The following is a 25,090-nucleotide window of genomic DNA, read 5'->3' on the forward strand; positions in this document are numbered from 1 at the left end:
AAGGCAGCCATGTGGATGGCTGTGACTGAACCTGGCTTCAGGTTCCAAAAGTGCAGCAATAGGTCAGGGAGTGTCATCTTTTGTGGCTAGGTGGAGTTTCCTGTCACACATTTTAAGTATTGATAATTGCGTGCTCCAGCACAGCAGTTGATTGTTTACATGTATCGTATATCTATTTTATTTTATTCTAGTTATTTCATCTCAGCGTTGCTGTTTGTGGTATCTTATTTATTCTGCTATTTTTACGCTATTTAAATTTTAGGATACTTGATTGCAGGATAGTTGCTTGAGTATTTGTCTGACTCTAAACTTCCTTGCTTTAATCAGCTTTAATTCATTATTGATTTGGGATCAGATCAAATGTCAGGTTTTTTTATAACCATTGCACCTTCATAGTGTCTGTATTTGTCTGTATTTGTCTGCCTAACTCTGGCTGAGATTGTTTGTGTGGAACCAGGTTAGCATAATAGACGATTGCTCAACCAGCCCAATGACCATGTACACAGGCCCTCCAAGTTACATGATGCACTACGGTTCTAGACATTCCAACGTCAGAATTACCACCTGTTGTATGTGTTGGGTTATGAAATTTTGATGAAAATAATAAAAATTAATTATTTTCCGAAAAATGCGCAAATCGCATTAATTATGTTAATGTATGTATTAATATGCATACATTATGATAATGTATGTGATTATATGCATACATTATGATAATCACGGAGATAATCGTAGTAATTTATGCGGATGCTTGCGATTATGTTAATTTGAGCAGTTATGATAATTAAGTTTAGTTTCGTTTATCCATAGTTATATCAATCAGGATAACACGATTATCATTGATTAAACATTTACCGATTATCTTAGTGTGTTTTATGTTATTTTAGGTCTCCAGTTTCAGATCTCATCACAGGATACAGTTCTCAAGAATAAGACAGTTTTGCATGGACTTGGAAAGAAGCACTCGAACAGTTGGTGTTAAGCAATTTTAATTCTAAACAAACACATGACACTCTCTTATGCAAAAGCAAGTATACGTCAATACATTCATGGGCAAGATTATGCAATTCACGAAATTGAATGACTAAAACATTCCTTATTCATGTAACTCGAGGGCAGCAACTGCTTTGCACGATCAGTTGGTAGTGAACGCACCACCTCGAAATGGCAACCCTTTTTGAAACGCAAAGATAATTTTTTTGAAAGTCTTATTCGTGTGCGTGCGGTGTGTGCGTTGTCCCCTTGTAAAATTAATTAATTCTTAGAGCCGGGAGTTGTGTCGTTAGCTTGTGTGGTGTGGGAGGATACAAACAGCGGCCAGAGGCTTTCTCTGGGTTAGGCGTGGCCGCAGCGAGTCGTGCTGCTCCCTCGCTCGGGCGTGTCTCTGCTTGTGCGCTCTCTCTCTCTCCACTGCTCGATTGAGTTTGCACGACGCTCACCGACGTGGTGCGTGATGATTCCGTCGCCGGATAGCGCGCAGCTCCTCCACGAGTCGGCACGACGCTCGGTGACGTCCGAGTCGTGCTGCTCTTGCGCTCTCTCTCCCTCTACTGCTAGATGACGAGTTGGCACGACGCTCGGTGACGCCCGGGTCGTGCTGTTCTTGTCGCTCTCTCCTTGATCGCTGCAAACTTCAAACGGACACTCTCCCTTGCTTCAGGCTGTGTTGGCTCATGGCTCTGGATGACGCCGCTGTGCTCACTGGGTCGTTGGTCGATGTGCGCCTCAAACACACGGCGCATGCGTTGGCGCTGTCCTCTTCCTCACAGCCGTTTGATCAGGCTTTCTCCACTGCTTCGCGCTCTCTGCTTTGCACGCTTGGTCGACGCTTCGCGATTTCCGCCCTTTTACAGGTTGATTGCTTGTCGTCACTCGTCACTCTCTCTTCTCCGTGCTTCCCTTGTTCGTGCAGCTGCCAGCTTCACTCACACTTAACTTCGTTCTGCGAGAAGCAACACCTGGTAACGGCATCGGTGTTTGCTCCCTCACGACGCTCCGCCAGTCGGAGCACGGCTGTAACCCAGCCTCAACCCAGGTTGAACTCAGACTTCTGCGACTCGAACGACCCCTCCTCGTTCCATCACTTCTCGGGGCACGATCTGCCCCAGCTCTCTTGCGAGCCCCGTCGCAACGCCACGTCGCACGCCGAGTTGCAAGACTGAGCACGCCTCGGACAGACTGCTCTCAGGCTGCCACTTTAACGATGTCTCGTCGTCCCATCTCTTCTCGAGGCACGACTGCCACAGCTCCCTTGCGAGCCCTGTCGCAACGCTGAGCGCGACTCGGACAGACTGCTCTCAGACTGTCACCTTAACGACCTCTCGTCGTCCCATCTCTCCTCGAGGCACGATCTGCCCCAGCTCCCTTGCGAGCCCCGTCGCAACGCCGAGTTGCAAGACTGAGCGCGACTCGGACAGACTGCTCTCAGACTGTCACCTTAACGACCTCTCGTCGTCCCATCTCTCCTCGAGGCACGATCTGCCCCAGCTCTTTTGCGAGCCCCATCGCAACGCCGCGTCAAACGCCGAGTTGCAAGACTGAGCGCGACTCGGACAGACTGCCTGTTCGCTATGTGCGCTTGTGCTTAAACTCAAAAACGTGACTCCCCTCTCTGCGCATTCCTTGCGAGCGGGCAACAAAACACAAACAGAGCGAGAAGAAGCAGACACCCCCGCGACACCTCCTCGCGACCTTTCCTAACCCTCCAAGCATTCATGGGCCATCTGTTTGTGCCGGACCGTTGGAGACAAAGGTGCCTGAGGAGATTTTTGCAATACATTTATATGGTCCTGTGTGTTACATTTATTCTTGATATTTATTTTTTATGAGTTCCTTCGGTCTTAGTATCGTGGTAATCATTCGTCTATGTTTAATGAATATTCGTAATGATCCTCGTCACATCATTATTTTGAGGGTTTCGCCAAGTTTAGTTCCCCAGAGATTGGTGTTTTATTCTGAGTTAATTTTTTTATGTCCTGAGGTTAAGTGTAACTATGTTTCCACTTAAGCTTTCTGGAATTCGTACTCTTTAGTTTTTAGGAAGGTCATGTAGGTAGGAAACATATAATTCTAAATAATATGTATGCGGTGAATACGATAAATATGAGGGAATTACTAATAATAAGAAAAAAACCTATTGTTTGTTGGTTAATTCTCTTTGTTAAGTTTCTACTTTTCGGTAAGGAAAACGTTAAGAAAATGCGAGTTGTAAAAGTTGTTTTTCTCTGCTCTGCACCCCCATGTATATCTCCAGATGTCTTGGGAGGTTAGTCCATCCATCTTTTTGTCCATCTGGATGTCTATGACCTCTCTGTGACCGACTTCTTACCAGTTTAATGGCCGTTTCACAGATTCCTGGTGTGCTTGTAGTGGGTTGTTTTCATTATTTAATAAAATATATATATAGATAAAAATAATATATTTTTTTCTTAATTATTCTTAATATTAATAACGGAAAACAGGGCATAGATACAACACAGCCTCCCCCCAACATTCATCTTCACAGACACCTGTTGGCACTGATGGCTTTGCTTTATAGTGCTGCACATGTGAATAATCATTTTCCATTCATATGTTTGCAAATGTGATGTTTCATATGTTAATAGTGATTTGTACATTTTACCTCAATGTGTGCTTTAGCTGATGTAAGGATGGGCTCCTTTGCTTTATAGCCTGCAAGTTCAACCTGTAAAGAAACACAGCCAATGATAAATGTCTTTATATATTCTATACTTAGTATGAAATTGGATTCTTAGTCATCTGGCAGCTAATTATACATTTGTTGTAATGCTAATCACCTCTAAACGTTGTTTTTGTAACCGAGCCATCCAAAACATGTTACACTGCACATCCTCAAGCATATATAGGTGTTTGGAGACTGACCAGCAAGAGGGAACACTTCTCTGTGGGTTAGCCACTGAGCCGGGCTCTGTGTATAGCTGCAAAATTTGACAAGAAGTGTCCCGACTATATTGTAACATTTTTTAAATGACATTTGGAGAGAGGGGAAATTGAGATTCAAAAGCTATCACTTGAAATCAATTTTTTTAAAATGGACATATAATTTGAGAGGGGTTGGGGAAAGGTGATGTGGTTGGATGAGACTGCTGAGGTGCATGAGGAGAGATAAGACTTAAACCAGCAAAAATGGATAGCTGCGATATCGAGAGAGGAAAGGGTGGAAAAAAGTCGGATTGTCCAACCATATCGAAGTAGGCAATGAGGTCGAGTAGAATGAGCATATATGAAAGACCCACATGAGCAGAGTTCGATAAATGGTTCTGCACCACATTCCATTTCAACCCGGATTTGAATTGTGGGTGAGAGGAAATGTACTGAGTAAGGGGGGGAATGGATCAGGCATTCAAGAAGTTCGTAGAAGAGAGAAGGAAACAGGATGGTAGTTCTAGAGGCGAGAAGTATCGTGGGTTTTTTTAAGGAGAGGAATGATGACTGCGGCATTGAAGTCTGAAGGGAAAGCACCAGAGGAAACGGAAGAATTGAAGATATAGGGGAGAATCAGAGGAAGTAGATGGGGTATGGGGGAGGAGGGGATACATTCTAGTGGACTGGAACCAGGTTGGGCTTTATAAATGATGGAGGAGCGTTCAACAAAAAATGGTAGAGTAAAAGACAGTAAAGTAGAGTCTGTTTGAGGTGGTTTCGATGAAAGATTGAAGAAATTAGACAATGGGGATGGTGAAGCAAAGGAGGAACGGATGGAGTCGATTTTGGAAGTGAAAAAGTTCGGAAAATAGATGGTGGAAGGGACAGAAGATAGGGGAGTTAGAACTGGAGGAAAATAATTGATTGGATGGGGAGCGAGAGAAGAGATGAGGGCCAGAATATAATATATTTTGGATTTTTTTCCAAGCCAGATATAACGTGGGAAAGGAGCGAATAATACGAAGCCAAGTTGTTGGTTAAGGGAAACCATTTCAAGAGCCTGCTTTGCACAAGAGGCGTCATTTTGATTGGAGCAGGGATTTATCCAGGGTGGAAGAGACTTGCTTAAAGGGGATTGAGAGCGAAGGGGAGCCAGGTTTTGAGAGTGGAAAAAAGTGCATTGGAGAGGGATGACGGAGGATTGCATATCCAGGAATAACAGTGAGGGGTGTGGGGAGAGAAATGGTGAGGGATAGGAAGAAGTTATCGGAGGGGGGACTGTGTTGATAGGTGAACACCCTGCCACCGGATATCCGAAACACGCCGAGTGTCTCAATTACGTTGTCCGTGCAAGGTGCATCAGGAGGGGATACTTTCCATAACATCTGACATTTTTAATAAAAAAAAATTCTATATTTTTCATTTTTTTTAATAGTTTTTATTCACGACAGTAGTCCCTTGGTAAACTGTAAAATTGGTGAATAGTGTTTCGGTTAACTTTTCGCCTCCCATAGGACCCCATATTTTCGACTAACTTTACATTTTGGATTAACGGTATGATTACATTTTGCACGGAGGTGCCAATTTCGGCCAATCGGAGCACTCATAATTTGGATGAGCATACCTCAGCCAATCAGCGACAACCATTTATGAGCATTTAGACCACAACTGGCTTTGTTTACATTATGTTATTTTTTCGATTTAAAGCTTTCGTGACTGCAGGGATTCATCTTCTTGGTTCTTTCGGTAAAGTCACGTAGAAGGGAAATACTAAAATACTAAAAATAAAACATATACAATTCTCACGACGTTTCAGCCACAACGCAAGCAGCCATCCTCAGGTGAAGAACAGGTCTGTCGGAAAGACAGCGTCTGAATGAACACCAACACGCTGGGTTAGAGGAGGAAGGGCGCCTTGGCAAAGTGATTTGCATATCAACAGAGGAATTTAGCATATTTATGGAAAATGCAGATATGGGATTAGTCACTACTTGTGGAATGTGTAGGAGGAGGGGGGGGTCTCAAAGACATATTATGCCCGTGCATTATGTAGGATTAGCAGCAACAAAGGGAGGAAGTAGGGTTAGCAGTAATAAAGGGAAGAAATTTTAAATATTCGCTGCCAAGTTTGGTGGTGTTCATTCAGACGCTGTCTTTCCGACAGACCTGTTCTTCACCTGAGGACAGCTGCTTGTGTTGTGGCCGAAACGTCGTGAGAATTGTATTTTATTATGTTTTATTTAAATTTTTTCATTATTTCCCTTTTACATGACTTTACCGAAAGAACCAAGAAGATGAATCCCTGCAGTCACGAAAGCTTTAAATCGAAATTTAACCGCCACTACGGGGTGGGATTCCACATAACTTTGAGATCCTTCAACAAACTCCGGGATAAGAAGGCTCAGCTAATCGAGTCTCTCACCTTTCTGAAGAGATGCCGCGACTGTAAGGTAATACCAATCGCATTTACACTAACCTCTGCTGCAACTTCTTCTAACGCGAGACGAATTATGTCTAGAACCAGCTTTGCTCTTATCTCAGAGAAAATCAGACTTACGCGCACCGAACTAGGTCAGTTAGATAAGACACTCTACAAATGACACTTATTTGACTGCAACAATTTCCACATCGGATTGGGAACATGTAGACAATATTACTGCCTCTTCAGCTGCCACTATGTCGACCAAATGTAAGGACAACTTGATTTCCAAATTCAACCTCCTCTCCAACAAGAGACCGGACCCACACACCGAAAAGCTAGACGTTAACAAAGTCGTAATTATCGCAGTAACAGTTCTATTTCTGATGGTCTGAAATCCATTTTAACTAAAGGGCTAAACTTTGCAGTCACACCTAGACACATACCAGTTAATGAATATCATTGCCCAAGTAGATGTGGCTTTTAAGGGCCTGGGTCACATCGCTGCAGACGTATGATGTAAGAGAAAAAAGTTTAGCTGGAGACATATTATATTTTTTGCGACATAGAATTGTAATGTATGACTTACTGTTAGCAGCTCAGATTATTGGAGAGTATATTTAGTAAACTGATGATACTAATGTAGTTAATATTTTAGTTTTTTACGTGGTGGTTTAGTTGCTGCAGCTCCATACTATTAACATTCCTTCCCTTTATTAATGCTACCCCCATCCCCTCCCTTTGATGCTGCTAATCCTGCATAATGCATGGGAATAATATGACTTTGAAACCCCCCGCCCACCTTCTACGCATTCCACAAGTAGTGACTAATCCCATATCTGCATTTCCCATAAATATGCTAAATTATTCTTGATATGCAAATTCATTTGACAAGGCGCTCTTCCCCCTCCAACCCAGCTTAAATATACGCTGCCAAGCCTGGTGGTGTTCATTCAGACGCTGTCTTTCCGACAGACCTGTTCTTCACCTGAGGACGGCTGCTTGCGTTGTGGCCGAAACGTTGTGAGAATTATTTTATTATGTTATATTTTTATTATTTTATTATTTCCCTTCTACGTGCCATTACCGAAAGAACCAAGAAGAAAAAAAAGAATGTGGTGCCAGCTGGACGAGATTCCTTTATTAAAAGAATGTCTTCACGACTTTGGTGGCATGTGAAGGAAAAGACAAAGACTGGTCCAAGAAGACACCAAGATTTGTAGTTTCAATTTGATAGGCAGACATTATGATGGTTGATCACCAGATTGATGGGGGGCAACCTTGGACAACTTTTGGGGGGGAGCCAATGAGAGGAATCTCCTTTTCATCAACGTTCATTTGAAAAAATACTTCCACATCAAGTAGTTACTTAGAGAGTGCGAAGATGAGAGAAGACATGCTAACGACACAGTCAAATTCCATTTGAGCATAGGTTATTCTGTCGTCCATGTGTCAATGCTCCAATCAGGACCACGTACACAGCGGATAAAGTGCGACCCAGAACAGATCTTAAAACTGCCCACAGTAACAATGATTTGCAAGGCAGGAGTGGGACCCATTGCAAGGCAATACAAGAGACATTTATTTTGAGTTTCAACTCAAATAGTAAAATAATCGGGTCAATTATACTAAGATCTGTGTTCAGTTCAAGAACAAGAATGCTTGAAAGATTTTTGTTTGCAGACGTTAGCAAATAATTATTAACTTTAGGACGTATAATTGCATTATTAAATGCATGACTAAAATTGCTGGTGGTAATTATGCAGGCAAGATGAACATATGTTATTTGCGAGATGACATCTTAAACAACTACGCTGGTTTGGTCGTCTGCGTGCGTATCTGGACGTTAATTTATTTACGAACCCGCCCAAACAGCTCGCTCTGATTCGATACAAATAAAACAGCTGGCAAAAAGCCAAAGCTCACTTTGATTCGATAAAAATGAATAAATAAAACAGCCGGAGGAGAGCTAAAGCATAGGTCTGCCAAGGTCTGCGCCGCAGTGCTGAAGTGCACTGTGGGCGCAGACCCTGCGCTGTGTGAGTGTGGTGTGTATGCAAGTGTGCGAATGGCAGTTACGGTAATATTACGTTTATTTATGTAAAAAATGGGTGCTGCGTGCTGCGATTAGTGGAGTCCCCAAACAACTTTACCTTACGAGTAGGCAGGGGTCGCTATACAGTGAGTCTTAGCAGACTGAGCTGGCAGCTTCACCTGCCGCGACCACGGCCAGTTGCGTAGCGCACCCCTACAGTTTCGCCCATGGGTCAATACCCGCATGGGGCAACCCAGCTGACTGTTTGATGGGTACAATGGGTACTTTTCGGTTTATCCGGCTTATTACCATTATTATGTATTGACGTTGATCACGTCTCCATGGACTGCTTGCTGTCTACTTCGGTTGTGTAATTCAGATGTTGTGCATGCTGCTGCTGGTAAGGGCATGTGTTGCATAATATGCAGCATGTGTCCGCGTATCATGTTTGCCACGGATGCAGTTGGCGTTACTGTACATTTATGATGTTTTGGAGTGCCAATCCCATGCACTTTGAAATTTAATAAACTGTCAAAAAAGGTTGCAGCCCGGCACCTGCTGCTGTCACTCTCTGGCCGTTGCACAAGCCATATCGGAATTTGCAACATGCTAAAACAATTAGTACAGTGTGACACCGCCCGGGTAACTCCCGGGATCAAAATGGGCATTGGAAAGTGATCGCTTTATTGAGATGATTATGGTACTACCACAGGGTATTGTGAACGGTTCAGGAGGAGGAGAGGTCTGGATTTCTAAGTCTCACAGTACCGGTAAGAAGCGCCGGGTGGGGGATGCCCTCCACTGGGGTACTAATTCTGTCATTATTAGTATACGATCATGCAATGTTTCTATCTGCAAGCTGTCATAACTCAAACGATCCCCGTTATTGTTCGATTGAGAGTGACCCACACCTCTGATACCATATGTGAGGAACCCAAAAATATGATGCATGCGTAAAACACCCACAATGGGAATACGTAAACGTCAAAACACCAACAAAATACATTTTAATATAAGAAAAAAATAGGTGGCCCCATAGCGCATCTGTCTGTGTGTGTACATACAGACGGAGGATGCAGGGGCCAACCTGTGTGCGATCGGAACGGTGCCATTGCTGACCAATGTCACTGTGGATGGCGCTCATGCTGACGCACACCGGAGCTGTGTCTTTGCGATGCAAGGGCATGGTGGATGGTGGAGCGCATATGGATGGTGCGTTACGAATAAAATAAAACAAACCGCTGGAAGCAGCCATGCGAGCAGGCTACCTTGAGAGCGATCGCGAATGGGTTGCATGTCTGGAAGAAACCTCGCTCTTTCAGATGCCGTACCAGCTTCGTCAACTCTTCGCTACGATTCTGCTGTATTCCATGCCAGCAGATACGAAGGCTCTCTGGGATAAATTCTACGACGAATTGGCTCGCGATTACGAGTACCAGTACCGCCAGCTGACCAACAAAGAAGAAATGGTAAATCTTCTTGGTTCTTTCGGTAAAGTCACGTAGAAGGGAAGTTATAAAATAATAAAAAATAATAAAATAATTCTCACGACGTTTTGGCCACAACGCAAGCAGCCGTCCTCAGGTGAAAACCAGGCCTGTCGAGGCGACAGCGTCTGAATGAAACAGCACACGTGCTTCGAGCATATATATAAGCTGAGCTGGAAGGGGGGGAAAGGGCGCCTTGATAAAACATATTGCATATCAAGAGGAATTTAGCATTTTTATGGGAAATGCAGGTATGTGATTAGTACTACTTATGCCAGTGCATTATGCATGATTAGCAGCATCAAAGGGAGGGGATATGGGAAATGCAGGTATGTCATTAGTACTACTTATGTCCGTGCATTATGCAGGATTAGCAGCATCAATGGGAGGGGATATGAGAAATGCAGGTATGTGATTAGTACTACTTATGCCCGTGCATTATGCAGGATTAGCAGCATCAAAGAAAATTAAAGAAATGGTAAAGTTCAAGACCCTTCACAGCCTCCACGAGTTCCTCACGGCAGGTGGGATGGCTCTGTCGGACTTTGACGACCTCCCGCAGCTTTCCGAGTACCCACACTTGGTCTTGGACTCGCTGCTTGAGAAAAACCATATCCGCCGCGAATTGGACAAGAAGGACTTCCCATTTCGACTTCGGCGCAAACAGTTCCCCATTGTCCCAGCCTTCGCGATGACCATCAACAAGGCGCAAGGGCAAACTGTTCACAACCTGGGATTATATCTACCAACGCCATGCTTCTCGCACAGCCAACTGTACGTGGCACTATCGCGAGTCACGGCAAGATCCAACATCAAGGCGCTTATTGAGGGACCTGACGACGAGGAGGAAGACGGAGTGTACACGAATAATATCGTGTATCGCCAGATATTTCAATAAGTTGCATTCTATATTTGAATACGTTGCATTCTTTCATATTGTCGATTGAGCGTCTCATAAAAATGCATATAACCTCACAAAAAATAAACATAAAACAATCACCAAAACATGTCTATTGTGTCCAGCCACTTTCAACTCCCCACCAACCAAGTACATTCACACCGCCCGCGAAGCGGGCGGCGACTGCTAGTCATTGTAGTTGTAGAGTGATGTATTAAAGAGCTGTCGATAAATGACACAACCGGACGTCCCCCAGACTTGCTCAGAATTAAGAACCATTGATTTCATCGTCCATAGCTCTTATGAATGCCATGGGGAGGTCTTAGTGACAGAAATCAGTTAGCTCTTGAGATGGGTTAAGGGATATAAACTTTATAGAAAAAAATCAGTCTCCTTAAAAAGGCCATAAATGGCAAAGTTCTCAGTAATTGATGCATAAATAGTGGATTTAGCATATGGTAAGACATCCGGCATTGATGGGTACAGAGTAAGCAAAGTTACGGCATTTTGGAGATGACTGCACAGTAATTAGATGAGCCTGCATCACTAATAGAAATTTCGCAACTGGGAAGCCAATGGAGCACAGTTATTCCAGAGTATGTCCGATGATGAGGAGGGGCTTGAACATGCTACTTGAGCCCAAACAACTGAAAAACTGAAATGACGTCTGTAACTGAATAATGTAATGGGGTATTTACATGAATGTTACAGGCTGCAAGCAAGAGAATCCAGAAGCAAGATGTTTAGATCTGATCAGGTGGTGGTCGGTTTAGGATTACAGTAAAGCAGAATCCGCAGTAATGGTTTCAAAGTCTTGCAATGTACGAATACCTTCGTTTAAATGCGTACGTTGACATACAAATTGCTATGCATCATTGGTAATATGTTAAAGATTACTGCACAGTGATCAAATGAGACTGAATCAATAATAGAAATGTCGCCGACTGCATTGTAAAGCGTGGATTTTACCTCAGCTTCTTTTGCCTTTTGTTCTGCCTTCACACGCTCCTCCTGGTTATAGTCATAAACACATTAATCGGTGCGATGAATACAGTCATACAAATTCCGTGGAACATGTATTATGTCATGCATTGCATGGCAAGTTTCCCCAGCCAACACTACCTAATCTTGTGTGGGCAAACTTCCCCCCTTTCCACCGCCTCCACCACTACCCCATTTGTCAAGTTTTAAGGATTATGCTTGAGACTCACGATTTGTCACAAGTATGAATGTCTCATGGCCATGCAATGGAATCTCACGTTTATTGTGGTTCATCTGTTGTAAATAACGCACTCAGATCCCATTTAATGCAGTGCACTGGCAACTGCTGTATGCATGTTGAACTTTTTTGCACGGGGGAAATACAACAAACTAAACACAACGACAAGCAGTTCTAAATAATTGATTTTTATATCTAGATTTAAAAGTGCATAGCGGCTTCCTAATATCGGATTAAAGAGCATTCCAGACGGCCCCAGAGGTGTGAGATCCAGTGATTGTCTTTGATGGCAAGCCAAAATCCACTGTGAGGATAACTTGTGATTTTCATAAAAATAGCAATATGTGAAGTAATAAAATTAACTGTCTTTTCATTAGGGTTATGAGAAAGTCATTCTCAATTCATTGCCTAATAATACAAGAGCAGAAATGTTACTATAAACTTTGATGTTGGGTTAAATTAATTAAAAAATCTGACTTTACTGTGGATGCAGTGTGAGTTCTAACATTAGTTTAAATGAACAAAAACATAGTTATCCTGGCTATTCTAAGTGGGGAAAGCGGCCATATTCTCTGGACCAGTGGTTCTTAATCTTTTACTGCAGCCTGCTTCTCAATCGTTTAAAAAATAGTAATATTAATAAATGCTTAGGTTTCCTGTTACAAAGTAGTCGTACTTACATTCACGTGTTTAATTTGTGTTTTCGATTATGTACCATCTTAAAACATTTTGGCCATGTCTCGCACCACCAGGATGGGGATCTCGCACTCCCAGGTGGTGTGTGCATCCCAGTTTAAGAACCAGTGGTAGACTGACATCTCATCTTTGATCTACAATTTTCACAGATTATGATTTGCAACTAACACATATGGTCTTCCTTGAAGTGCACTTCATTAATTGGCTGTCAGGCTAACAATCTTAGAGTGCTGAGCCAGTACAATCCATATCCTGGGTTTACTTCTCCTAAGCTAACGTTAATAAAATTGGTTCTTAAGTGATGTGGGTTGATGTAATCAGCATGGTTACCAATTATTGCACGACATATTTACGTTAATGTACTTTATTAATTAATTTGTCATATTTAGGCTTTCAGCAATAAAGTAATGGTCCATTGCTTAACAACAAACGCCACTTTCAGTTCCAACAACCATTCCTGGTTTAAAATAGCAAAATGATCAGTTTGGAAGACCATATCAGCCGATCCCAAGTATTGAGTGACGAGTTAAGAGTGAGATGCTAGTGGTTATATCATCATATCCATTTCCCTCTTGCTACAATTGAGCCACTTCATTGCTGCCCACAACACTTGCCAGGACATGATGCCATGAAGTCACCATTTTGATTTCTTCTTGGTGTGACAAGGCAGCCATGTGGATGGCTGTGACTGAACCTGGCTTCAGGTTCCAAAAGTGCAGCAATAGGTCAGGGAGTGTCATCTTTTGTGGCTAGGTGGAGTTTCCTGTCACACATTTTAAGTATTGATAATTGCGTGCTCCAGCACAGCAGTTGATTGTTTACATGTATCGTATATCTATTTTATTTTATTCTAGTTATTTCATCTCAGCGTTGCTGTTTGTGGTATCTTATTTATTCTGCTATTTTTACGCTATTTAAATTTTAGGATACTTGATTGCAGGATAGTTGCTTGAGTATTTGTCTGACTCTAAACTTCCTTGCTTTAATCAGCTTTAATTCATTATTGATTTGGGATCAGATCAAATGTCAGGTTTTTTATAACCATTGCACCTTCATAGTGTCTGTATTTGTCTGTATTTGTCAGCCTAACTCTGGCTGAGATTGTTTGTGTGGAACCAGGTTAGCATAATAGACGATTGCTCAACCAGCCCAATGACCATGTACACAGGCCCTCCAAGTTACATGATGCACTACGGTTCTAGTCATGCCAACGTCAGAATTACCAGCCTTCCCCCAACATTCATCTTCACAGACACCTGTTGGCACTGATGGCTTTGCCTTATAGTGCTGCACATGTAAATAATCATTTTCCATTCATATATTTGCAAATGTGATGTTTCATATGTCAATAGTGATTTGTACATTCTACCTCACTGTGTGCTTTAGCTGATGCAAGGATGGGCTCCTTTGCTTTATAGCCTGCAAGTTCAACCTGTAAAGAAACACAGCCAATGATAAATGTCTTTATATATTCTATACTTAGTATGAAATTGGATTCTTAGTCATCTGGCTGCTAATTATACATTTGTTGTAATGCTAATCACCTCTAAACGTTGTTTTTGTAACCGAGCCATCCAAAACATGTTACACTGCACATCCTCAAGCATATATAGGTGTTTGGAGACTGACCGGCAAGAGGGAACACTTCTCTGTGGGTTAGCTACTGAGCCGGGCTCTGTGTATAGCTGCAAAATTTGACAAGAAGTGTCCCGACTATATTGTAACATTTTTTTATGACATTTGGAGAGAGGGGAAATTTGGATTCAAAAGCCATCACCTGAATATTTTTTTTTTATAAATGGACATATATTTTGAGAGGAGTTGGGGAGAGGTGATGTGGTTGGATGAGACTGTTGAGGTGCATGAGGAGAGATAAGACTGAAACCAGGAAAGAGGGATACCTGAGATATCGAGAGAGGGAAAGGGTTAAAAAATTCGGATTGTCGACCATATTGAAGTCTGCAGTGAGGTCGAGTAGAATGAGAATATATAATAGCCCAGAAATGTGTGTAACGTGCGTGACGTCACTCCACATGCCGCACCCCCGTCATTAATAATACAATAATCATGAGCGGGTGGATTTTTACTCTCACGCAGAAGAAGGTCGAGCGGAAAGATATTTTGTTTTGCAAAGTCCCTTCAAATATGACGTTTCTTTACAGACAGTGTAAAAATATATATATACGCAGCACAGTGCTACATCGGCACGTGACGTCACTGCAAAATAGCCCCCCCCCATCGTCATTTGTATCAGAAGCAAGACATTTCTTTACGCAAATTCGCTTCAAATTTTACGTTTATTTATTTCAAGTTGATAAAATAAATAATTCTACGCAGCAACAAAGTGTATTTGGTGTCTTTATTTTTTTTAGCACTTGAAACAAAAGTTAAGTCTAATTTTGGCTTCTAAATTATGATAAAATATATACATTTCTCTGTGATTTTCCAGACATTGTATCGAATTCAATTTGATTGCAACCCCAGCGAGGAAAAGCAGAAGAAAATAAAGTATCAGAGCAGTGATTTAGAACTAATTGAAGGTGAGTTAAATGCAGTGCTACAGTGACATGAAGTGAGGGGATTCATGACGTAGTTTGGAAAATAATCACTGCCATTAATACAGTACAATCGATTCACGCAAAATATCGCATACCGAGGTTTCATTTTTTAAGTTAAGAAAATGTATTTACGTGCAACAATTCCTCAAAAAATATACAATCACACAAGAAAACGTAAATGTACATCTTTAATATTACAGCTTCCATCCTAGGACGGGCAAAGGCTAATTGAAGGTCAGTTAAATACAGTGCTACATTGACATGAAGTGAGGTGTTTTATGACATAGTTTGTGCAAGCATCACTGCCATTAATAGAGTACTACAGTGAAATTTTGTTAAGTGTTTGATGACATCGTTTGTGCAAGATTCATTGCCATTAAATTTACACAAGATACAATTCAACTCTGCAAAAAATTCGTAAATATTACAACTTCCGTCCTAGGACGGGCAAAAGGCTAGTGAAAATATAAGAAAGACCGGCATGAGCAGAGTTCGACAAATGGTTCTGCACTGCATTCTGTTCAAACCCGAATTTGAATTGTGGATGTAACGAGTGAGAGGAAATGTATTGAGTAAGGGGGGAATGGATCAGGGGTTTAAGAAGTTCAGAGAAGAAAGAGAGAAGGAAATAGGATGGTAGGTCTTGAGGCGAGAAGTATCGGGAGTTTTTTTAAGGAGAGGAATGATGACTGCGGCTTTGAAGTCCGAAGGGAAGGCACCAGAGGAAAGGCAGGAACTGAAGAGGTAGGGGAGAATCAGGGGGAGTAGATGGGGTATGGGGGACGAGGAGATACAGTCCAGTGGACCGGAAGCAGGGTGGGCTTTAGAAATGATTCAGGAGCGTTCAACAAAAAATAGTGGAGTAAACGACGGGAAAGTAGAGTCCATTTGAGGTGCTTTCGAGGAAAAAGATTGAAGAAATTAGACAGTGGGGGTGGTGAAGGAAAGGAGGAACGGATGGAGTCGAAATGAAAAGTTAGGGAAATAGATGGTGGAGTTAGAACTGGAGGAGAGTGGTGGAGAAGATTTCTTTCGAGTCGAAAATAATTGATGGGATGGGGAGCGAGAGAGGAGATGAGGGCCAGAATTGACCATATTTAGGATTTTTTTCCAAGCCAGATATAACGTGGGAAAGGAGCAAAGCCAGGTTGTTGGTAAAAGGAAACGATTTCAGGAATCTTTCTGCTTTGCACAAGAGGCATACATTTGACTGGAGCAGGGATTTATCCAAGGTAGAAGAGGCTTGTTTGAAGGGGCCTGAGAGTGAAGGGGAGCCAGGATTTGAGGGTGGAAAAAAGTGCATTGGAGAGGGATGACGGGAGCTAAAAATCTGATAAATAAAATGCCAGATATAGAGAACTTGAGAGAGAATAGAGATTATGACGGAGGATTGAATATCCAGGGATAACAGTGAGGGGTGTGGGGAGAGAAATGGTGAGGGAAAGGAAGAAGTCATCCGTGCTTAAACTCAGACTGTCTTTTCCACAACATCTAAAATATTCTTTTTATTATATTTTTCATTAATTTTAATCGTTTATATTCACAACAGTTGTCCCTTGGTTAACAATAAAATCGGTTAATAATGTTTTGGTTAACTTTTCGCCTCCCATAGGACCCCATGGTTTGGACTAACCTTACAATTTTGTTTATGTTATGCACGCAGGCGCTAATTTCAGCCAATTTGAGGGTTCGTAAGTGAGCTGAGCATGCCTCAGCTAATCAGCGACGCCTATTTATGAGCTTTTAGACCTCAACTGGCTTTGTTTACATTATGTTTTCTATTTTGGCATTGGAAATAGCTTTCTTGCAGACTCAGTGATTGCTACTTATTTTTCAACTCATAAGTGATTTAATAGTGATTGCAATGGTCCTAAAGTGAATTCGCTAATATTCAAGAGAAGGAAAGTAATTAGCGTCAAAACAAAGCAGGACATTATTAAGTTCAACTTTCAATCGTCTTGGAACGGATAAATGCTTTAAAATGTAACTCATATTTTAGATTAACAGTTATTTTGGTTAACAGTAGTTTTCGTGGAACGGATTAACTGAGGGGGTACTGTAATTACGTTTCTGATGCTATTTATTGCGCATGGTTGCATATTATTTTGCTCAGTCGGTGTTAACCGCTGATGGCGTGATGGTTTCTTTTTTAATTCCTGTTGCTGTATGTTCTATGTACCGTTTCCGTTTTTATTGAGCGCAATATTGGCATGTAAAATAAAGATTTATTGAGGTGAACATTACGTTAAAAAAATATGACCAGAATAATGAGTAGGAGAAGGTGGATGAAGGTGGAGATTGAATTAATTGACAAGGGAAGGATGACGGAAGCAAAAAAGGGGGTGTTGAAATAAAAATTAAAATCCAGAAGAACGAATGGGTGGGGAAGAGGAATAAAATATGAAAGAGGGCATTCAAGTTGCTCAAATAAGGTAGAACTTTGGCCAGGAGCACAATAGATGAGGTGCAGAGAGATTGGATGGGAGGGGGTGCGAAGAGCACCACGTGGTAATGGCGATGTGCACGCCTAAGTGCGCAATGTGTGGATCGCAAACTAAAAGCAGGCGATTCACACACGAGGTGTTTTAATTGCCTAGACCCTGCACACGAGGTGGAGAAATGTGTGGCCTGCAGCGAACTTCCAAAGCACCTATGCAAGAATAGAGCACGATGCTTATAGTTTTGGAAGGCCTCAGTCCTGCAAGATGGCGACGACGTGAGAGAAACCACCCTCGTTCTTCTCGAGCATGAGGCGACGCGGCCAGAGGTCCGCTCAGTAGTGCTTTGCCCAGTAGGGCAACCCGGAGCTAGCGTCGGGCCCCCGGTGATGGGTGATCACATACGGGGCACCGTATGTGATCAGCACTCACAAAGTCACGGTTTGAAGAGGAGGGCTACTGTACAGATGAGGATTGTCATGCATGAGACATAGAGGAACAAGATGTGGATGAGCACGAGGTACCGCACAGTTCCCAGCAACAATCGTTGCTTCAACCTCCTCAACCACAACGTACTCACATATTAAATAATTTGAGCATCTTCTTTAGAGGTTTGGGTACAGAGCTGTTGAGCTCTGCACCCAGAGTGGGGAATGGAACCGCAATGAGTGTGACTGCCCCGGCAGAGGTACCCTCTACATCTGCAGGGTCCTCGGCAGCAGCACCAGTAAAATATGAAAAGAAGCCAAGTGAGTGGGTCGACTCAGAGGAGGAAATACCTCTTCAGAAAACTCTGAAATAAGTGAGGAGGTGTTTGCCAGACACTTTTTACAGGCAGAAATAAAGCGGCTGAGGAAAATCTTAATTGAAGCACTGTAGGTGGTAGCACCCATTTTATACAAGACCACTTCTGAGGAAAAGGGGTTGGTGAAGAAAACACCAGTGTTTGCAAAAGCAGTGGGTAGCAAGGTGACAGAAGTAACCCATGGATCAGCAGATTGTAGATATGTTGTGACAAGAGTGGGCAAGACGAACTAAAGGTTTTAAGATCTCTAAGGGACTCGACAAATTGTATGTTCTTCCAGATGATCAAAAGGAGGAATTGATGGCTTTACCATTAGTAGACACACCAATGTCAGGAGGATTATACCTCGAAATGCCCAGGTGGTTGAAAATGCAGCTATACTTTTGCCTGATGCTAATGATAGGATAGCAGAGAAGGAAAGTAAAATAATGTTTATTGTATCTTCTATGTCGGCACGAGCAGGTACGTATGTAGCTTATTGTGGGAAACTAGCACAAAAGGGCCTGTTGGAACAGGTCCATATGGTTATGGCGGTTGCCACAGATGCAAGACTAGATTTGGTGAACTGGAATGCAAAGGCACTGCATCGTCAGTTTCCACTAAGCGGGTGCTGTGGATAAGATGACTAAAGGTACCGGATGCCCTGAAAAACTAGCTGCTTCAGCTCCCGATGTTACTTGGAAAAGTGACCCACATGGCACTTGTCTCGCCCTCGCTATGCATTGTGTTGCGCCACTATCCGAGTATTTAACATCGCATTCAATAAACCTTCAGAGCTAGGGTGAACATCTAACTCCAACGTATTTAATGATTGATACGAAGTAAAACTGATGGAAAAACACAACACAAAATACAGCATCCATGAATACAATGAATGCACATTGCAGCATAATAACATTGTCTTAGATAACATGAATCTCAAAAATAGGTCCTGGAAGGACCAGGCACCTACCTACATTAGCACTGAATAGCTATACAAGAGAATAAGATACTGTGTTAAATAAGGTCACTCTATGTAATCACCATACTGCAGCCTAAATGTCCAGTGCTGCATATAAAACTGAACTGTGGATGAGGTACTTCTTCATCCTTGCTGTCAATAACGCATTAAACTTACGTGGGCACAAGTCTGGCTCGACTTATCCAAATATAAATAACATTCACAATAACGATAGTGGCAGATTTCGCTGTTAACTAGGCCCCGTGTTTATCATAACACTTTAACAGCATTATAAAGACGTTTGCAGCATTATAACGGCAATCCCAACATTATAACAGCATTCCCAGTATTATAAGATCATAAACGAACTTACAGACAATGCTTATTAAAATTCCGCAATGAACAGATGCACCCATCTTCACTGAGACGCTAATTGTGCCTCCATTTTGTCCTCTGTGTAAAGGCTGACACCCCCTCCTGGCCTCGTGGCTTAGAGACCCTTAATCTGGAAATGCCTGGTCACGTGACCAAACTCAGCACCGTCATATCAGGAAGTTCCTGTGTAAGCACACCCCCATATATGCCGTGGGGCAGAACAGCACTTGCACACCATGATAAAAAGCATAAGGATAGGAGGCAGACATATCTTGCCTAAACAACAGCCGTTTTGTCAGCCCTTTCAGGCGACCAGCCGCGGGAACTGCAGTTCCAAGTCACAAAGTTCAGGATATTCTCAAAACCGTTGAGGACATAGAGCTTGGAGAGGAAGGAGGTCTCAGCGAGGGCATGGCAGAGGAAAGGCTCGTGCCTCTCGGAACTGGAGAGAAATTATCCCTGCCCACCACCTTCCCCAAGTGAGATGGAGGAAGGGAGGGTGAAGCACTTAGTAGCCCCACCACCCAAAAGACTGGGGAGACGACAGGCTCAGTTTTCTTCAGTCTAGGACGGGACCACAGGCGACGAGCGGGTCTGGAAAATGGTGAAATATGGGTACAGTCTAGAGTTTATGGGACAAGTACCAGGGCCAAATTTGGTCGAGACAAGACCTCCATCAGACCTGCTAATGAAGGAAACCTTGGAGGCAGAAATGGCCAGGTTTCTGGAGGTTCCCAGTAGATTACAACAGTCAGGATTTTACACCATTGGAACCTCCTTTGCCAGTAGCAAAATATGATAATTGTTTTTTTACCCTTTTATCTGGCAACAAAACTGACACCTTTTTTTGATACTGGCAAAGGAGGCTCCAATGGTGTAAATGCTTACCCCGAGCTCTCATACTCTGATGGTGCATTGTCTTTGAGTTGTGCGCCTTTTGGCATCATCTGGTCCAACACCATGTGAGACTAAGCTCTAAGAAAAGCTGTCTCGGGTGTGGACCAATCAATTTCAAGGGCACAGCATACATTATCAGAGTTGTGTTTGTTGTTTGCATTACTACCGCAGGTATTGTGGTTAATGCAAACATGACTCCTTGTAAAAAAGGTGTCAGTTTTTTTGCCAAAACTGACTTCATGATCCCCAAGGTGTTGGGGGCTTAAAGGGGTGTCTTTGACCTCAGGAAATTGAACAAGCACGTAAGTTCCAGGAAATAAAAAAAATTGAGTCCATAACGACAATCTCCAGAGCTGTGAGGCCAGGAGAATGAATAGCAGCAGTCGATCTAAAGGACGCTTACCTGCACATACTGATCCGGAGGAGAGATCATGCATTTTTGAGGTTCCAGTTGTTAGGATAACACTGGAAATTCCAGGTGATCCCTTTCCAGTTAATTATCAGCAACACCAAGATTATTCACGAAGGTACTAGTTGTACTGTTGGCACTCTTAAGGAAAAAAGGGTTACACATCTATCCTTACTTAGACGACCTACTGGTGAGTCTATTCGAGGGAGACGTTATTCTGGGCATTGGGGTGAGTGATCTCAGTGTTGCAAATACGTATTTTTATACTCAACAAACCAAATTGCAACCTGTGCCCGACGAGGAGGTTGTCACACCTGGGTGCGACAATCGAAATGAAGAAAGGTCGTGTATTGCCAACCAAGACCAAATTTACATGCTTGGGAAGCAAAGCAGACACATTGATCACAAGGAGAGGAGGTAGTGCCAGGCAGTTATTGGTGGCATTAGGTCATTTGGTGGCCATGGTCAACATGGTACCATGGGCCAGGTTTTGGATATGAGCACTTAAGTGGTGTCTAATAGAAACCTGGGACCCAACTGAGGACGAGATGACCATCTGTGTCAGGTGTACACAGGCAGTCATCAGGGATATGAGATGGTGGAAGACATCACCGAGATTGCAAGAGAGCATAACCCTAGGAAAAAAAATGTACTAGTGGAGACATACGCAAGCCAGTTTGATGGAGGAACATACTGCCATGGCACACCAGTTCATGTGAAATGGTCGAGGGAAGAAAAGAGGGAGAGCATAAACGTTCTCAAACTCACATAACGCATCTTCTGGACCCGGTGTGCATCCATGATGTTGTGTGGATGTGCCGATGTCGAAACAGCATGTTGGTAATTACAAGCCCATGGGCTGCACAAAAGTCGAGCAGCCTCCTACCGTTGTTATTGAGCTGATCTGACCCATGCCTTCCACTCACTCGAGATCAGGTGCCAGCATCATGACCAACTCGGGCATTGAAGTCACCCAACAGAATGACTCTATCTTCTTGGTTCTTTCGGTAAAGTCACGTAGAAAGGAAGTAATACAATAATAAAAGTAAAACATAATAAAATAATTCTCACGACGTTTCGGCCACAACGCAAGCAGTCGTCCTCAGGTGAAGAATGAAACACCACCAAGCTTGGAGCGTATATTTAAGCTAGGTTGGAGGGGGGAAGAAGAGCCCCTTGACAAAATAATTTGCATATCAATAGGAATTTAGCATATTTATGGGAAATGCGTAGGAGGTGGGCGGGGGGTTTCAAAGTCATATCATGCCCGTGCATTATGCAGGATTAGCAGCATCAAAGAGAGGGGATGGGGGTAGCATTAACAAAGGGAAGGAATGTTAATAGTATGTAGCTACAGTTACTAAACAACCACGTAAAAAACTAAAGTATAAACTACATAGTATCATCAGTATACTAAATATACTCTCCAATAAGCTGAGCTACTAACAGTAAGTAATACATTACAATTCTATGTCGCAAAAAATATAATATGCTTCCAGCTAAACTTTTTTCTCTTACATCACACGGGTCTACCCCGTACTATATACTACCATAGACAAACCCAACATTAAATTATATACTGTATTACTATACACCACTCTATACCTTCGACTATAATATTACCCTAAATATTATTCTACCCACCCTACTGTATACCACACTGCTGTATATTCACTATACAATTACGATACTGTATATTACCTTATACATTGTATTAAACATTACAATGTTATACTATTTATACAATCTGCTATACACTATACCATTGACCATCGCGTGAAAGATACTAAGAGGAAGCAACGAAATATGTCAATGGGAGAGTGGAAAAAGGAGACTTGCAGCGGAGCAAAGAATCCATTCCCTGTGGAGAATACAAGATATATAGTCAATGCCAGTGAGTGGACTGCGGTCTGAAAGTCACCGTAAACGTGAACACAATCAGTTAAGATCCGAAATGGTTTATTACGACTCTATCCTAAGGGGCCACTTTAGTCGGATGCTTTCTATGACGGGTCATAGAAAGCATCCGACTCATTGGCTTTGCCTGCATCCCTCCACTGAAGTTCATCTTCAGTGGGGGAATAAGTAACCACGACCACAACTCCTCGCCACTGGTTGATGGGAAGGTGAGCCAAAAGTAGCCTGGGGCTTACAGCTTTCCACACCTCACCACCATGTTTCCACGCCCCTTCATTATTTTGTTCAGAAGAGCCACACCCTGTTGTTTGCCAGTATCCTGCCCCAAGTAGAGGAATGTCCACCCCTCATGGTGGCAGGATCCAGAGCCAGTCCACCCAACCCCCTGAATACCATAGAAATCCAGGCGGTACCAGTCCAGCTCCCGACAGAGGAGTGGCCGCCTCTCCTCCGCAGTGACCATTAAGACATTCCACGTGACCACCCCCAGTGGCTTTTATTTTTTTCTGAAGGAATCTCGAGGATAAGGATTCAGTTTCCTGGCTCTGCCAAATGTTGTTTGGCCAGGAGACATCATAGACGGCTGTCGACACGGGGCCTCTGGCACAAGCTTAGCTAGATATTTTTTTCGTCGTTTTGTGGTAATCCACATACACACAGACACACACACATAGACACAAAAAAACACAGACAAACAGACACACAGACACAAAGACAGACACACACATGGGGCACGCGTGCATGCACACATACACCAATGACAACAATCCCCCTTGTAACAGTTCCAGCATGTGCTGTTAGCGAGGCCTATGAAGGCCGGCACGGTACACGAGACGGTGGGTGGCCAGCATCATGCCCAGCTGCCTTTGTCTCCTCAGTGGCCATGTTTACTACATACCACACCAGGTACTTATTTGAGGCTGAGTCGACCTAGGGGAGGTCCAGGACCCGTTAAGTTGATCGTTATTGGTGTTGACCGTGAGCAGGAATCAAACTCGGGTCGCCGCTTTAGTAGCGCAGCATGCTGACCGCTACACTACCGCTCCCCATACACTCACTTTCACACACAAACACATGCAAAAACTCCCAGCGCGAGAGTTACTCATTATATCTCGCGGAGCATCGCGCTGCTGAACAAAATAGTACCGCGGTTCAGTTTTCAAGTGCGATTTCGTGTTTTAAGCCAAGGTAAAAAAAAATGTCATGGAAGCTGGTTCGTTTAACACGTAGGCTTTCGCGACCATAAGTTAGATCGTGTAAATATATGAATGTGTAGTTAAAACCCCGCCACCACCCGACACAGCCAACGAGTAAGAGTTGTCATGTAAACAGAACATGCCAATTCGTCACTAGTACAGCACACCGGTGTGTTGGAGAGCCAAGCCACAACACAATCTGAATACGACGTTTCGCCAGTAATTACAACTAGCTTCATCAGGTGACAGCCAGATTTGTGGAGAAGTCTAACTGTTTCGTTCCTCATATAGAGGCGTAGTTGTGTTGACCACGCTTCTGCGCTCTTGCTCAAAGTGGGGGGGGGGGGGGAGATTACTGAATCAACATACATTATGCATGTGCATAATTTGAGCCCAATAATCTTATCCTTTCTGTCTATTGTGTGTATTAGAATAGTCATACGTTGACTGGTTCATAAGTTCAGGTGTTCGTTAGTCGAGGGCTGTCTGTCGTCACAATCTCGTTCCTAGTAAACAGTCTGATTTTCAAGAGGATTACTGCACTACTACAGCGATGATTGAAGTATTACATTTTTATTCAGCAACCTGGACGAAGGCCACTACTACTGTGCACTATTCCTTGACTAATCAAAGGCCTTTCATATTTTGATTTAAAGCTTTTGTGACTGCAGGGATTCATATTCTTGGTTCTTTCGGTAAAGTCACATAGAAGGGAAATAATAAAATAATATGAACATTAAACAATACAAATTCTCACGACGTTTCGACTGCAACACAAGTAATCATCATCAGGTGTGAAATCCACAGTAGGAAAACTTGAAAAAAGTGGCGGTTTGTTCTAACTTCAGCACCAGACAGCGATTTGGCAGTTTGGCCATCTATGAGTCCATCTATGTTCGGAAAAGAGGAGGGGGGA

The 25,090-nt window shown here is 42.9% G+C and overlaps 1 protein-coding gene across 7 annotated transcripts in view; it reads right to left on the minus strand.

The window, feature by feature from the left end:
* The window catches only part of LOC144737870 (guanylate-binding protein 2-like), a 234,684-nt gene that overhangs the window by 86,676 nt on the left and 122,918 nt on the right, over positions 1-25,090 (minus strand). For 6 of the 7 annotated variants that reach the window (XM_078620754.1, XM_078620752.1, XM_078620750.1 and 3 more), the window contains 3 exons: positions 14,009-14,071; positions 11,694-11,735; positions 3,623-3,685 (listed from right to left, as the gene is read on the minus strand). In XM_078620754.1, the coding sequence (XP_078476880.1) occupies positions 3,623-3,685; positions 11,694-11,735; positions 14,009-14,071 (168 nt within the window). The remainder of the gene's footprint in view (positions 1-3,622; positions 3,686-11,693; positions 11,736-14,008; positions 14,072-25,090) is intronic. The other variant, XM_078620753.1, reaches the window with a different exon arrangement.

This window comes from Lampetra planeri, chromosome 74 (assembly GCF_965212315.1).
Source record: "Lampetra planeri chromosome 74, kcLamPlan1.2.h2, whole genome shotgun sequence".
Classification (NCBI taxonomy): Eukaryota; Metazoa; Chordata; class Hyperoartia; order Petromyzontiformes; family Petromyzontidae; genus Lampetra; species Lampetra planeri.